The sequence below is a fragment of the Procambarus clarkii genome, chromosome 65, assembly GCF_040958095.1.
Source record: "Procambarus clarkii isolate CNS0578487 chromosome 65, FALCON_Pclarkii_2.0, whole genome shotgun sequence".
In the NCBI taxonomy this organism is placed as follows: Eukaryota; Metazoa; Arthropoda; class Malacostraca; order Decapoda; family Cambaridae; genus Procambarus; species Procambarus clarkii.
In genome coordinates, this window is record NC_091214.1 from 22361376 (window position 1) to 22379084 (window position 17709).

The 17709-nt window shown below is 41.4% G+C and overlaps 1 protein-coding gene across 1 annotated transcript; it reads right to left on the reverse strand.

Annotated features, from left to right (window-relative positions):
- Positions 1-7171: 7171 nt before the first annotated feature.
- On the reverse strand, positions 7172-17480 carry LOC123752260 (DBH-like monooxygenase protein 1; the record flags this gene model as incomplete). Its single annotated transcript, XM_045734315.2, is given in 2 exon segments — positions 7172-11853; positions 17334-17480. Coding segments are annotated over 2 exon segments (354 nt in total), but the record flags the coding sequence as incomplete, so codon positions are not given.
- Positions 17481-17709: the final 229 nt, after the last annotated feature.

Here is a 17709-nt window from a genome sequence, read left to right on the forward strand (position 1 = left end):
ACTCCCTCTAAGGTACCGGGTAAGGTGGTACACCCAGTCGATGTTGGTTGGGGTCGTAGGTGAAGTGTGAGGTGCCTAATCTGTCTTCAAGGTGGTACGTTTTCAGGTGCTTTGAGAGCTGCTGTTGTCTTGCCTATATATTGAGATCGTTGTGGCAGAGAGTTCTCTATGAGCGAGTTGGTAGTCTTCTTGCTCTTGTAGTAAATAATTACCTGTATCTTTTCAATAGTTTTTAATTAGTTTCGGTTTCGTTAGTTTTACTTGTTAGTTTTTTGTTTTATATATGACAAATGACATAACTTGTCTGGAATTTTAAAACGCCATTTAGTTTGTAGAGAGAGAGAGAGAGAGAGAGAGAGAGAGAGAGAGAGAGAGAGAGAGAGAGAGAGAGAAAGAGAGAGAGAGAGAGAGAAAGAGAGAGAGAGAGAGAGAGAGAGAGAGAGAGAGAGAGAGAGAGAGAGAGAGAGAGAGAGAGAGAGAGAGAGAGAGAGAGAGAGAGAGAGAGAGAGAGAGAAAGAGAGAGAGAGTGAGAGAGAGAGAGAGAGAGAGAGAGAGAGAGAGAGAGAGAGAGAGAGAGAGAGAGAGAGAGAGAGAGAGAGAGAGAGAGAGAGAGAGAGAGAGAGAGAGAGAGAGAGAGAGAGAGAGAGAGAGAGAGAGAGAGAGAGAGAGAGTACAAATACTATTGGCTGTGCCTATAAGAATACTCAAACACTGATTGGAATTTTATCTTTAAATACATAATTTCCACCATACTATCTTTCGATTTGTTGTGCTATATTTTCCCAAATTGTGTATTATCTTACTGGGCTCTATATCGAACTCTATTTCATTGGGCTCTACCTGCAACAAGCTTACCGTCCTGGACTCTACTGAGCTTTATCCTCTCCGGGTTTTAACCACAGTGAGCTCTACCTCTCTGCTTGCATGAGCTCTCTTTGGCATACACAAAAGATATAAAATTAATGTTGGTTAAACGCAAAAGATATTCAGTTAATGTAATTTAACTGATAGCTTAACAGTCCTTTCATTTCCACACACACACACTCTTGAAGCTGGTGTTCTGTGCAGATGATGAGTCCCAATAGCATGGCTGAAGATATGATGACCAAAAACCCCCACACACACACATCACAGGACGAAGAGGAGACCACGTTTCGGTCCGACCCATTGAAACGACGGACCGAAACGACTCACTAAATTCTCTTCTGAACAAATCCACAAGGGCCGTGATCAGGGTTCGAACTTACTTACGCCCGGGATGATCCCAGACGCTGTCTTCCTCTTCTGATGTGCTGTGGGGTTGGGTCCTCACATCTGGTGCTCTTGACTACAAAATATTCTTCGGGTCTAATGAGTTTTCTCTTTGATTTTCTCCTGGGGCTTAAATAGCATTTACGATTTTTTTTATTTATTCACACAATTGCCTATTAATTTATTTTGTTATTGCTGCACTTGCTACTTTTTTTTAGTTTTATTGATTTAGTTTTTTTTATTTTAGGGTTATGATATAATGCTTCGCCAATTAAGGTCGAAATTGGCATTGTTGTTCGGTTTTGTGGTTTAAAGTTTGAGACACATAAGATACATCCTTTTGATATGTATCATATTGTCTCAATAAACGTACTTGAACCAGGATCCTGGATTAGGCTATTCAGCACAACAAGCTGCGAAAACTTGCAGCAAGTGATTCGTCCCACGTCACCAGCCAATCAAAACGATGGGAAACTTCTGGGGAGAAATTTAATTGGCTGGACACGTTTTTTGCTAATTTTTTTTTTTTTAAGGGGGCGTCTTCGACAGAGACGTGACAGGTGCTTGCTTCTTCAGCCAGTAATTATTATTGTTGGGGTCTAGGATGTCACTTGACGCTTATTTGGAAAGAATCGTTTGAAAAAGATTTTTTTTCGGGTTGGTCCTCTAACTGCCATCTGTTGCTCATCCGTTGTTCATCTGTTCGCTTTTTGACCCAGTCTTTCAACTCGTTAAATAATTACTAATCACTTTCTCGCCTGATTAAGAGTCCCTATACATCTTGTTCCTCCTGGGAATAATTTTCTCACTTCTTCAATTGCCTATTGATCACCTACGTTTACATTGATCTTTCTTCTTTATGATTTCCTTTGCCTTGTTTCAATCCTTTCATATCCTTCCTCTTCAGGCTCAGTATCTCTCTCTTCCCCCTTCCCTTCCTATCCCGTTTCCATGCAACAGAGCAATATTAGTCCGACCAGAAAAATGTGTTTTTGGATAGAGTCGCGACAGGCGGAGTCCCATCGCTGTCCGCGCGACCAGGCAGCTTTAAACTTCAAATGCAGGCTAGGCTTCGAAGCCCGGGCCCCCGCCTTGCTGAGGGGGTCTCTAGGAGGCCCGGGCCCCCGCCTTGCTGAGGGGGTCTCTAGGAGGCCCGGGCCCCCGCCTTGCTGAGGGGGTCTCTAGGAGGCCCGGGCCCCCGCCTTGCTGAGGGGGTCTCTAGGAGGCCCGGGCCCCCGCCTTGCTGAGGGTGTCTCTAGGAGGCCCGGGCCCCCGCCTTGCTGAGGGGGTCTCTAGGAGGCCCGGGCCCCCGCCTTGCTGAGGGGGTCTCTAGGAGGCCCGGGCCCCCGCCTTGCTGAGGGGGTCTCTAGGAGGCCCGGGCTGTCTCCACCAACGCTCTAAAGTTCGGCTTCATAGTCGATAAATTAAGGGTTTTCTTACATTTATATATTCGTTAATTGGTGATTTCGATGGTTTGCTGAAGAGGTTTGAAGTCATCGCGCCGGGAAACGAAGACGGGATCGTTGTGAACATTTGATGGAGAGTTTCAGAAACTCACGGATGTTTATCTCTGTTTAGAAATGCGTTTTGTACGGTTGGCAGTTGCTCCCACCATGCTGGGAGATCCTTGCTTATCTACTGGTGTCTGCGGTAGCCACGGCTCCTGGGTGGATAGATATCACCTTGGATAGATACCACCTTGGATGGGTACATACCAGAAAATTAGCGCCGCGTCCATTAATATCTAATCCAAAAATCTTACAAATTCTTCTTAAACATCCTTAATCATTTTCTTTTTTTTTTACAATATCCAGCTATCGTTGAATATATATATATATATATATATATATATATATATATATATATATATATATATATATATATATATATATATATATATATATATATATATATATATATATATATATATATATATGTCGTACCTAGTAGCCAGAACGCACTTCTCAGCCTACTATTCAAGGCCCGATTTGCCTAATAAGCAAAGTTTTACTGAATTAATATATTTTCTCTATTTTTTTTTTCATATGAAATGATAAACCTACCCATTTCATTATGTATGAGGTCATTTTTTTTATTGGAGTTAAAATTAGCGTACATATATGACCGAACCTAACCAACCCTACCTAACCTAACCTAACCTATCTTTATAGGTTAGGTTAGGTTAGGTAGCCGAAAAAGTTAGGTTAGGTTAGGTAGCCGAAAAAGTTAGGTTAGGTTAGGTTAGGTAGGTTAGGTAGTCGAAACAACATTAATTCATGAAAACTTTTCTTATTAGGCAAATCGGGCCTTGCATAGTAGGCTGAGAAGTGCGTTCTGGCTACTAGGTACGACATATATATATATATATATATATATATATATATATATATATATATATATATATATATATATATATATATATATATATATATATATATATATATATATATATTATTAAAGGCATATATATATGAGGAAAACCCCCGCCTTCCAGAATTCAGCTTTGAATATACGCAAAACAATGACCAACTTTGACAAGTTATGGAACCAATGCTCATTAAATGAAGATTGATATTGTTAAAATACAAATTTAACACCAAAAGTTCTAAAGGCCAGCATTCTACACAAAAATAATTACCACATCAAATTTTGAAAAACAGGGCAGACGACAACTTAAGCCTGTGAATAGGTCTAGCTCAAATTTTAACAGGTTAAGGCCAAAAATTTAACAAGTCAATCCTGAAAATTAACAGGTTTAGTCTGAAATTTAATAGGTCAAGCTTGAAATTTGGTAGATGAAGCCTGAAATTTTGCTGTGAATAGGTCTAGCTCAAATTTTAACAGGTTAAGCCCAAAAAATTTAACAAGTCAATCCTGAAAATTAACAGGTCAAGCTTAAAATTTGGTAGATGAAGCCTGAAATTTTGCAGATCAACCCTGAAATTTAACCGGTCAAGTCTTAAATTTAACAGGTAAAGCCTAACATTTAACAGATCAAGCCTGAAATTTAAAAGGTGAAGTCTGAAATTTAACAGGCCAAGCATAAAATCGAACACGACAATCCTGAAATCGAACAGGTCAATCCCGAAATTTCCCTGCTGAAAAATGACAGCAAATAGCCAAACTGTCGATCCAAATGCAAAAACACAGATCTGAGAAAGTTAACAATCACCTGATACCAGCATCACGCAATCTTATAACGATTGTAGGATGTTATTGTTAAAGATTCGCTATCTGGAACAAAAAGTTCCAAGTAGCACGGGCTATGGTGAGCCCGTAGGATTGTAGGAGATCAAAGTGTGTAGGTCTCCAGTCTGATAGGTACACCCACCTCCCTCGTGTGGGTGTTGATTGTCCCAACACTAACTTATGAATCCTTGAAGCCTGTGTAGTTTACAGAGACCAATATTGTGTTAACAGGACGATGGTTCAGAAATAAAGAAATAGGTGAAGAGGAACAATTAGAAATACAGATAAGTTTCGTGCTAGATTCTTTGATATATATATATATATATATATATATATATATATATATATATATATATATATATATATATACATACATACACTGCGTTTACTCCTAATACTAGGCTTGTAGTGAGAATGATTTTTTATTTTTGCAATTCACATTCATACGTTATACAAAACATACACGTTTAACTACTGTTCGATTATGTATGGGTGAACACACACACACACACACACACACACACACACACACACACACACACACACACACACACACACACACACACACACACACACACACACACACACACACACACACACCTACCCTTATAATGTACAAAAATAACAATGTCCCACCAGCAGCGCGCAGATGGATGAACTCTCAATCAGCGCCCCGCTTTGTGTGTGTGTGTGTGTGTGTGTGTGTGTGTGTGTGTGTGTGTGTGTGTGTGTGTGTGTGTGTGTGTGTGTGTGTGTGTGTGTGTGTGTGTGTGTGTGTGTGTGTGTGTGTGCGCGTGTGTGTGTGTGTGCTAGGTACGACGCACTCTCCACGACACCCTGCACGTGTCCTCAACGACACACTGAGTCATCAACATCTATATATCTTCCATAAAACCTGGCCATCTCCACCGACAAACGACGCCTGTTCATACACAACATAACCCATCCCTTGTCCTCCCCTGTAAAATTCTCCCCCCTCCCCCCAAAAAAAGCTCTATCTATCGATCACAATTTCACATTCAACATCATATTGAACGGCTCTATGAGAGCTTAGAGAAACTCATCCCATCTATCGACAGAAACCTGTACAAGTCCACTGAGGCTTTGCTTGCAATTGCAGCCACCTAAGACACACCGAGAGAAAATAAGTGTCAGTATCCAGAGACAATATGGCGCCTTTTCACTAAATGACAAGACAAGCGGATCGATTACAAAAATAAGTGTGCTCGTATCCCCTTGCCCCAAATGTAAACACAAGACATATGTTGGCAGCCTTCACATGGACGCCTCAACATATAACAAACTAGGAGATATCACCGAGCGAGAATTCACCCTCCAAATGCGTGTTACTATATTAGGAAATGCAAGAGGAATACAACGGGAATACAACTGGAATATAATACAATAGGAGAACGTCAGCGTTGAAAACCAAGCCATTGGCGTGAACTGGTGAGATTTTCTCCTCATTTAAGGGGAAAAAAACACAGTTCAAATATGTTATATTAAGATAGATACATGAATATTCGTATATAAATAGTGAGTTCGAAATGCAACAAGATTTTTGTCATTAAGCAAGATGTGCGATTCAGTGGATGTCCAGAGAGGACGAAAGGCCAGACAGTGCCGCGGCGAGGACAAGCGGAAGAGATTGACGGAGTGTGTTAGTCTGTGGAACCCCTCGACTTCGATGTCCACAGACGTCGAGGTCTTCGCGAAGGGAGGTGTGGGAGGTGTGGGATGGGGATGTGTGGAGCACATAACAGCTGTTGGATATGTGTAAGGTTCGGCACAAACCACGCCCCTTCCTGTGGTGATAAAGTGAGTTTCCAACACACCAACTCACACCTCGAATCCCTCGACGAGTCAAAACAGACTTTTGGGTATACCATTTCTACACGTATGTACATCAGGAATAATACAAAAACAGTACAAAACCATACATGTAAAAAAGAAAACGTTGAAGTTTTAGAAACGCAAAAAATTTACGAAGTAAATAAAAGACGGTGCTTTGACGTCATGGAAAGAGAAAACGCAGCAAAAACAACAGAAGGAAAAGGATTGTGTTTCCAGGTTTGCTTCGCGCGCGGTGAAGAGACATCACCGTGTTTACTGAGGTGAGGTCAGCCCTATTTGGTGAAGTGGCCGCCATGTCTGGTGAGCTGAGAGGGAGCTGTACGCTTCCCTAGTGAGTTGACAAGGGCCCTTACTGGTGAGACGAACCCAGTGCATGATAGGCATGAGTCCCTGGTCCTCACCTGGGACCTTTCAAGTGGTCCATATTTCCGATCTGCGAATCAGAAGGCATGGAGGAGTGGTGATGGTGGCTGGGTAATGCCTTCCTTGGGGAGGGGTGAGAGAGGGGAGGAGAGAGAGAGAGAGAGAGAGAGAGAGAGAGAGAGAGAGAGAGAGAGAGAGAGAGAGAGAGAGAGAGAGAGAGAGAGAGAGAGAGAGAGAGAGAGAGAGAGAGCGAGAGAGAGAGAGAGAGAGAGAGAGAGAGAGAGAGAGAGAGAGAGAGAGAGAGAGAGAGAGAGAGAGAGAGAGAGAGAGAGAGAGAGAGAGAGAGAGAGAGAGAGAGAGAGAGAGAGAGAGAGAGAGAGAGAGAGAGAGAGAGAGAGAGAGAGAGAGAAGAGAGAGAGAGAGAGAGAGAGAGAGAGAGAGAGAGAGAGAGAGAGAGAGAGAGAGAGAGAGAGAGAGAGAGAGAGAGAGAGAAAGAGAGAGAGAGAGAGAGAGAAAGAGAGAGAGAGAGAGAGAGAGAGAGAGAGAGAGAGAGAGAGAGAGAGAGAGAGAGAGAGAGAGAGAGAGAGAGAGAGAGAGAGAGAGAGAGAGAGAGAGAGAGAGAGAGAGAGAAAATATATATGTAGTAGAAATAACAGAGGAAAAATAAATTAGTTAGAAAGGCGGGGTCCAAGAGCTATTTGCTCGATTCTGCAGATACAAATAGTAAATACACACGCACCCACACACACACACACACACACAATAGGGCCTCGCGGCTGAGTGGACAGCGCTCGGGAGTTATAGTCCTACGAGGGGCCGGGTTCGATCCCCCGCCGAGGCGGAAACAAATTGGCAGAGTTTCTTTCGTTCTGGTGCCCCTGTTCACACTAGCAGTAAATAGGTACCTGGGAGTTAGACAGCTGCTACGGGCAGCTGGGTGATCCTGGGGATATGTGTGCGTGCATTATAGAAAAAAAATATATGTAGAAGATATAATTGAGGAAAAATAGATTGGTTAGAAAGGCGGGGTCCAAGAGCTAACACCTCGATTCTGCAGACACAAATAGTAAATACACACACGCACACATACACATGCGCGCACAATAGGAAAATCGCCTTGAAATTTACTTTTCAAAAGATTTGAGAAACATTGAACTTTATGTACAAAAGTTTTCAGCAAACTGCAAAGAAATACGAAGCGGAATTTTTCAATCGATTTAAATGAGGATTTTGGGATTAACTGTTGATAATTCACTTAGGGATTTTGGGATTAACTGTTGATAATTCACTTAGGGATTTGGAGATAATGATGGTAGACCTTAAGGAAAATTATTGATCTGTATAAGAAGGATTTTGAGGAAGACTTTAAGTTGGAAAACTTGGGGAAGGACTCGAAAAGGACCCAAGGAAGGACTCAAAGAGATCCCCTAGAAATGACTCAAGTAGGACCCGAGAAATGACTCAAAAGACGATTCGAGGAAGAACTCAAGGAGGACCCAAGGAAAGACTCAAGGAGGACACGGACGATGCGCTGACACGGAAATAACCACATAAGTAAATGTTACCTGAGAGGCATAACCTCGACCCCCATCAACTAAGATCACCTTAAGATATCAACTAAGATCACCTTAAGATATCAACTAAGATCACCTTAAGATACCAACTGGAGAAGAGTGGATGAGGTCGATCACATCTGAATGAACAATAGACCAATCACGTTGACGATCAATTCCGATGAGAATGATTCATTTGGTCGATCTATGAAGATCAGCCATGTTGGAACAACCAATTATCCTTGTATAATGAAGTTGACCAGACCACACACTAGAAGGTGAAGGGACGACGACGTTTCGGTCCGTCTTGGACCATTCTCAAGTCGATTCCACGAATGGTCCAGGAAGGACCGAAACGTCGTCGTCCCTTCACCTTCTAGTGTGTAGTCTGGTCAACATACTTTAGCCACGTTATTGTGACTCCTCGCCTGCATAATGGAGAAGTGTTTAACAAAGTCTGAATATCCTTTCCAGCGAAGACCTAAGTACAGAAGCCTTGTGTCAGACTTGAGTCTGATTACCGTAGACATGACTCCTCAAATTTAACTCTTAGTCTGACTGCATAAAAAAGCCTTAATTGTATAAAACTACATTATATTTTGGGGTTGTGACTTGAGAGTGATTCACGAGTGTATTAATAACGACTTCTGAGGACGATACAAAATGTATTTTGCTGAGGTCGTGGAAAGTCTAAAAGTCTTGCTTCATGGGCAAGAGCTGTGAAAAAGAGGATTGACTTTACGACTTGCTTATTTTTATTTTTATGTATTTGTTAAAAGTCTGAAGATTTAAACCACTTATTTACTAGTTTAGTGAGACTTGCTTATTTTTATTTTTATGTATTTGTTAAAAGTCTGAAGATTTAAACCACTTATTTACTAGTTTAGTGAGACTTGCTTATTTTTATTTTTATGTATTTGTTAAAAGTCTGAAGATTTAAACCACTTATTTACTAGTTTAGTGAGATTATCAGAGAAAAAAAAAGCTTTATCGGAATTTATAAATATAAAAATCGAAAGATTGTTTAGGTTAGGTGTTTGGGCTTAAGACCTATCAACCTCTGGAGGGTTATTAAGGCCACCACATACAACTTACTGAACTGCCAGTAAGTCTATTTCAGTCCTGAACGTAAAGGTGTATATATACACCTAGAAGTGGGTCGCACTTCTCAAGTGTATATACACCCTCAGAACGGAGATCAAAACATGCAAAAGTCAGACACACTCAAATCTCCAGAACATCAAAAACAAAACACTGTTATCATTTTGATAATTATCAGCATATACCTGAAACTTTGATTTAGATCTCTATAAAATCTCATTTAGATGGAAGCCTTTATTTGATCATTAACAAGGCTGAATGCTTAAGACACTCTTCCCAAATGTAAATTCACCGTAATAAAAAGATATCCACTAGCATTGTACCCCCGGAAAGGGACTCCTTAACATCTAGCTTAGTTACCCTTGTAGCGCGCAGTCACGTTCTCTATGAAAAGAAAACGGGTATTAGATACCACTAACTTTCTTAAATTCGTCTAATTTATTAGATCATTTATTCATTCCTATACCTTCCAAAGATACTTTTATGGGGTTGATGTGTTTAATGTATTGTGCACCCCATACTCATCCTGTGAGTGGTGGTGTATTGTGCACCCCATACTCATCCTGTGAGTGGTGGTGTATTGTGCACCCCATACTCATCCTGTGAGTGGTTTATTGTGCACCCCATACTCATCCTGTGAGTGGTGGTGTATTGTGCACCCCATACTCATCCTGTGAGTGGTGGTGTATTGTGCACCCCATACTCATCCTGTGAGCGGTAGTTTATTGTGAACCCCATACTCATCCTGTGAGTGGTAGTGTATTGTGCACCTCATACTCATCCTGTGAGTGGTAGTGTATTGTGCACTTCATACTCATCCTGTGAGTGGTGGTGTATTGTGCACCTCATACTCATCCTGTGAGTGGTAGTGTATTGTGCACCCCATACTCATCCTGTGAGTGGTGGTGTATTGTGCACCCCATACTCATCCTGTGAGTGGTGGTGTATTGTGCACCCCATACTCATCCTGTGAGCGGTAGTTTATTGTGCACCCCATACTCATCCTGTGAGTGGTAGTGTATTGTGCACCCCATACTCATCCTGTGAGTGGTGGTTTATTGTGCACCCCATACTCATCCTGTGAGTGGTAGTGTACTGTGCACTCCGTACTCATCCTGTAAGTGGTGGTTTATTGTGCACCCCATACTCATCCTGTGAACGGTAGTTTATTGTGCACCTCATACTCATCCTGTGAACGGTAGTTTATTGTGCACCCCATACTCATCCTGTGAGTGGTAGTTTATTGTGCACCCCATACTCATCCTGTGAGTGGTAGTTTATTGTGCACCCCATACTCGTTCTGAGTGGTAGTTTATTGTGCACCCGATACTCATCCTTTGAGTAGTGAGTAGTACAGGTAGTTTATTGTTCACCCCATACTCATCCTGTGAGCGGTAGCGCAAAAAGGATTAAAGTGGGAACAATAGGTCTGTATCAGAGATATCAATGGATGTTATCTCCGTACCCAATAATTATAAGAACAGCGAATATAGGCTATTTCTTGTAATGAGTTTGTCTTGTTCTTCGCCTGTGCGTTTGCTCAGGCACGTGTGTGTCTGCGTGTGTGTAGTCACATGTGTTTGAGGAACGAGTCTTAGCTCCTGAACTTCGCTATTCTGCTTCCTGCTCCTTCAATTCTCCTTCGGTTTGTTAGTCAGACCATCTCGCGCTGCCTCTATGGTGAATGTTTCTGATCTGTCCACTTTGGTTATAGGCCTATGCATCAGAATCTGTTCGCTTTGATCATAGGCCTATCAGAATCTTGTAGGATGGGATAATGTCGCCTCTGCACAGTCCATTGTTTTTCCAGTTTAAGGAGGTCAAAGTCCACTTAGCCTAATGGGTCAGTCTTCCAAGACCAGTAATGGATCAGACCTCTGGACCAGCTTTGGTTCGATCCAAGCGTAAAGCTCTAATGTTCGAAATTGCGTTCGTCTGCTGGGCCTGGTGTTCGCTGAAGGTACGGCTTACGAAAGCCCTACGTGAGTGGCTGTTGTGACGAGTGGCAGCGTTGCATACGCTGCTGATAACATTGCGTTAATGTGTGCCTCAAGCTTGGTGTAATAATGTTCTTCCTCTGCCTATTCACACGCTCGAAAGCACATAAAAATAAGGTTTTTACATACTGAATATACCTTCCTTGCCGTCCAATAGGGAAAAATCAAAGAGGAACATAGCCCCCCTACCCCTTTCATTGTACCAAATAATGAAAGCACACGCATATATGTACCACCTCTCACAACCATCTCTAATCTATGGTTTTATCCAAACACTCCCTTATGGACCATAGGCAAAACAAAACACTAGATATGGCAATAGCGCGCTCTCCCTGGGCTCATAAGAGACGTGGCAGCAGCGTGAAGAGGAGGAGGAGGGAGGAAGAGGCGGCGGCGGCGGCGGAGTCCGGACGGGGAGGCGGCCAGCAGTCGAGCCTCAGCAGGCAGAGGCGACGGGCGCCCCGGTTATTGTGGTGGTACTCCGGGTGCAGGTCCTCCCCGGGGTCGTGCGGGTGCCACGCCCATAACACCCATGTTGGGAAGTCCTGTAGCCACGAGGGGGAAGTGGTCGTTAGTGGCGGTTATTTTTGAATTTGAATTTACCCGCTGTAAAGTCTTAAATTATCGGGAGGGGAGAAGGACTTAGTAGTAGACGTAGAATAGAGGCAGAAATAGGATATATAAGGGTGCAGTAGCAGTAATAACTATGTTAAACAACTACTAATAACTAAGGGGAATAGTAATAGTCAATATGAGAATGCAAATAGCGGCAGGAATAGTGGTGGTGGCAACAGCAGCCGTTAGGGCGATAATAGTCTAAAATAGAGGAAATAATGACACTAATAATTAAGGGTAATAGTAGTTAGGGGTTAATAGTCAAATAGGGGTAAAGGGGGAATAGACCGGGGGGGGGGGGAGGAGCGTATAGTGGTTAGTGATACAAAGGTCCGAGTAGTTAGTGGTTAATGTTTAGAATAACTGGTGGTTAGTGACTACCCCTTAATTACAAAATGGTTAGTCCTAAGGGGAACGGTGAGGTGTTGCCCTAAGGGGGGGGGGGGTGTTAATGAGAGGCGGTTGGTTGGTTTGTCCTTGAAAGGGGGGGGAGGGGTTCGGAGGTAGATAAATTTAGCGATTGGGCTTCCTTAACGAAGGATGGTTAGGTTAGGTTAGGTTAGAAGGTTAGACCTGAATGGGTTAATGGGACAAGGATGACGAGATGTGATGTAATGGGTTTGTTGTTATTCTTAGCGAATGGGTAATGGGGATGGATGGAGAGGGGGGTGGAGGGGGGATGGTCCAGATTAGTTTGCTGATTATTTTCGAGAACATTAACCTCAACTCGGGTCAGTGTTGCTAATGGTATACACTTAGAAGGAATATACTGGATAGAAGGAGACAAAGAGAGACACACAGCTAACACTGCCACAGTATAAGCACATATAAGCAACACATGATTCCTACCTACAAAATCCCATTAACAAGACCCCTAAAAATTACTGTACTGTAAATATCAACCCAAAACCCTTTTGTTTATGACACTATACAAAAGCATTAACAATATCAAGTCTATTTAATATTATAATATATTTTTTGTCATTAAATATCAACATAACCTTTAGAGTGTGATTAGTTATGGATTAATATACAAACTTGAACCAAATCTAACTTAAATTGAACCTAATAGAATCTTAACTTAATTTTGAACCTAACCTAGCTTGAACCTTATCTAACCCTATGTTAATATAATTTTGTAAATATATATGGTACAAAAATGATGAAAATACATTTACGTTAGATTTGATAGAAATGTGATATATATATATATATATATATATATATATATATATATATATATATATATATATATATATTAATATATATATATATATATATATATATATATATATATATATATATATATATATATATATATATATATATATATTATAGTCCCTGTTACCTGTTATGAAGGAATGTGAGACTATGGGATGAGAAGATGAACTAAAGAACATGGCAAACGAAGATGAGAGAACAAAGATATGGTGAACAAAGAAATACTAATTGAATATATATTTTAAACACACACACAAGGCATGCTTGGAGGAGTTACATCACTTAGTGAAATGATTAATGTGTTTAATGCTCGTATTGGAGAGGGGGAACGGAAGAGGTTGGTTTTTTGGGGGGAGGAAAATGATGTGTATATTAGAGCCGCCATTGTTGCACGTTGTGGTTCTTATCTATGAAAACAATTTTTTCATAGACAAGATTCTAATGCATTTGAGAGTCTTAATTACTCGTGTTAAAAGGCTTTTTTTTCGTGTCATTTTAAGACTGAATATATTCAGTCTTAAAATGAGTTCATTTTCAATGACCTCAATGTTCAATGAGTTTCAAAGGTTTATTTTTAAAGTTTTTCGGATTTTTTTTGTGGGAGAGGGAAGGGGGGTGGGGGGGGTTGTAAGCTGAATTTCTTCAAATTTGTGATTTTTCCAGAACAGACTGAACTACAGAACTGAACAAGGTGATGATTGCACTTTATCGGGATGAACTTCTAAAGTAACAATGCCAGGAAATACATATGGCATAACGAGCAGTAATGGTGATCTAAGGTGTTATAACATGTACTAATGGTTGGTGATCTAAGGTGTTATAACTACCATTTATGAACTGAACAAGAACAGCTCACAATTAACAGGTGATTAACAGGCTAAGTAGGAGTTACAAGGAGAAAATCAGAGAAAATTGTGGAAAATTAAGATAATTAGAGAAATCAGGATATAAAATTGAGAACAATTTAAAGATAAAATGGCAGGAAAAATTAAGAGAATCAGACAAAAAACGGGGAAATTTAAGAACATCAGAGAAAACAGGAAAAAATTAAGAGAATCAAAGAAAACAGGAAACAATACAAGAATCAGAGAAAACGCAACAGGAGAGGGGTAACACAAACTGAGACGCCTCTACAGTCTTCAGACACAGGGTGAAATGAACCCATTGTGTTAACTAACACATCGCATTTTTAACGGAGAGTCAACTAAATTAAGACAAAATAAAGCATCGTAATATTGATTTTTTCTGTCTGCCTCGATAAGTTGGATTCGTACGTTTCCGATTTGGTAAAGAGATTCGGTAAAAAGAGATTCGTTAAAAAGAGATTTGGTAAAAAGAGATTTGATAAAAAGAGATTCGGTACAAAGAGATTCGGTAAAAAGAGTTGCATTCTTTACAGAGTGGCAAATCGAGAGTATGATATGGATTGTTAACGTTCGTCCTCTGGTGGCACAGTGGTAACACCTTCGCCCTCAGAACCGGTGCTAACTACCGCTGGTTCTTCAAGACTGCTCGCCACTTTCTTTTTGTAACTCCTTGACCCAGTGAGTTAGGTTCAATTAGCAGGGTAGTTGGCTCTCGGCACACACAGCTGTTTTTCCTTCATTGAAAACATGTGTTTTTCGTTACCTTTCCCTGTCTTTCTATTTTGATGATCGATAATTGGAGACTATTGTAAATATGTAATAAAAACACCTGTCAGATTTATTCACAGGTGTTGGAAGTATTTGAATTTGAATTTTGAATTTGAATTTTGACCAATCAGTGGATTACAAGAGACTCTGACTCTCTGCACCTATTTTCATTTTCAAATTACTACTTTTTATACCGAAAATATGCCATTTACTGAAAACGGCGATGGGTCATATTTTGCCCAAACCCCCCTGCAGTTTTCAAAATATCTCAAATGTCGGAAATTTGACTCCTGAGTGTGATTTTCGAGCCGAATTCTGACTCTCTACACCTATTTTCATTTTCATATTACGAATTTTTATACCGAAAATATGCCAATTACTGAAAACGGCGATGGGTCATATTTTGCCCAAACCCCCCTGCAGTTTTCAAAATATCTGAAATGTCCGAAATTTGACTCCTGAGTGTGATTTTTGAGCCGAATTCTGACTCTATGCACCTATTTTCATTTTCAAATTACTACTTTTTACACCGAAAATATGCCAATTACTGAAAACGGCGATGGGTCATATTTTGCCCAAACCCCCCTGCGGTTTTCAAAATATCTGAAATGTCGGAAATTTGACTCCTGAGCGTGATTTTTGAGTCGAATTCTGACTCTCTGCACCTATTTTCATTTTCAAATTACGACTTTTTACACCGAAAATATGCCAATTACTGAAAACGGCGATGGGTCATATTTTGCCCAAACCCCCCTGCAGTTTTCAAAATATCTGAAATGTCGGAAATTTGACTCCTGAGTGTGGTTTTTGAGCCGAATTCTGACTCTATGCACCTATTTTCATTTTCAAATTACGACTTTTTATACCGAAAATATGCCAATTACTGAAAACGGCGATGGGTCATATTTTGCCCAAACCCCCCTGCAGTTTTCAAAATATCTGAAATGTCGGAAATTTGACTCCTGAGCGTGATTTTTGAGCCGAATTCTGACAAGAGAGTTCAACCAATAGGGGGGGGGGGTACACCAACTGTTGTTTTCAACCAATCAGAATCCCCGATGGAAGGGATGGGAGAGAGTTTTTGCACCTTGGAAAGAGATATATGAAATTACCTGTGATATATTTCTATACCGGGGTATGTATAAAAATAGTGTCTGTCTATCTAAGGTAGGAGGATAGATAGCCTCCTCCTATCCGGATGCTTGGGGGGGGGGGATAGCCTCACCTAACTTTGCAGGGTGACTGATGGGTGGCACGGAACTGTCATAGGTGAGTCCAGGTCGATCTCAAAATGTTGTGCTATTTAAGTGTTGGGAACTCGGGTCGAACCTTCTGGGTTCGACCCCCATCTAGTAAAACACACACACACACACACACACACACACACACACACACACACACACACACACACACACACACACACACACACACAAATGAGCCACAGAGATATTAGACAGAACTTTTTTAGTGTCAGAGTGGTTGACAAATGGAATGCATTAGGAAGTGATGTGGTGGAGGCTGACTCCATACACAGCATCAAGTGTAGTTATGATAGAGCCCGATAGGCTCAGGATTCTGTACACCTGTTGATTGACGGTTGAGAGGTGGGACCAAAGAGCCAAAGCTCAACCCCCGCAAGCACAATTTAGTGAGTACACACACACACACACACACACACATACACACACACACACACACACACACACACACACACACACACACACACACACACACACACACACACACACACACACACACACAAAATGCTGACTCCATACAGTTTCAAGTGTAGATATGATAGAGCCCGATAGGCTCAGGATTCTGTACACCTGTTGATTGACGGTTGAGAGGTGGGACCAAAGAGCCAGAGCTCAACCCCTGCAAACACAACTAGGTGAGTACAACTAAGTGAGTACACACACACACACACACACCTCGTAGGGGGGCCTCGTAGCCTGGTGGATAGCGCGCAGGACTCGTAATTCTGTGGCGCGGGTTCGATTCCCGCACGAGGCAGAAACAAATGGGCAAAGTTTCTTTCACCCTAAGTGCCCCTGTTACCTAGCAGTAAATAGGTACCTGGGAGTTAGTCAGCTGTCACGGGCTGCTTCCTGGGGTGTGTGTGTGTGTGGTGTGGGGGAAAAAAAAAAAGTAGTTAGTAAGTTAGTAGTTAGTTAGTAAACAGTTGATTGACAGTTGAGAGGCGGGCCGAAAGAGCAAAGCTCAACCCCCGCAAAAACACAACTAGTAAACACACACACACACACACACACACACACACACACACACACACACACACACACACACACACACACACACACACACACACACACACACACAGTAAGAACAACAGTGGGATTAAAGTGTTAACTAAGTATTTACCTAACACAAGGAAACCGACCAGCAAAACAAGAGGAAAGATTATGAAATATAAACTGAAATACAATATCTAAACCATATAAATAAATCACAGACGAAAAAACCAAAAATATACCAACACAGAAAACGGGGCGAGACGGCCGAGAGCACGGCGAGAGAGTGGAGGGGTTACTCACGAAAACATTGATGTCGTCCGGCGTGTTGGGTGTGATGGGCCGCCGGACCCGGATCATGGTGTGTGTGTCGTTCTGACGGCCGGCCAGCAGCTTCCAGTCCTGTGACTCGTCCAAGATGGGTGGCCCGTTCTTCGATGCCCAGTAGTCCTGTAGAGACACGAGAGAAGATGTCTTAGGTAATGAGAGCAAAGTACAAGGGACAAGTTCAAGTATGTTTATTGAGACAAGAAAAATAACATCTTGAAGGGATTGAGTAACTTAGGCCATTTTTACTCATGTATGTCTCAAACAAACGATATTTTACTTTTTAAGGCAAACGTAAACACAAGAGGAAAATATATGAGGTTTAACGAGCGGTGGTTAATGGAGCAGGTTG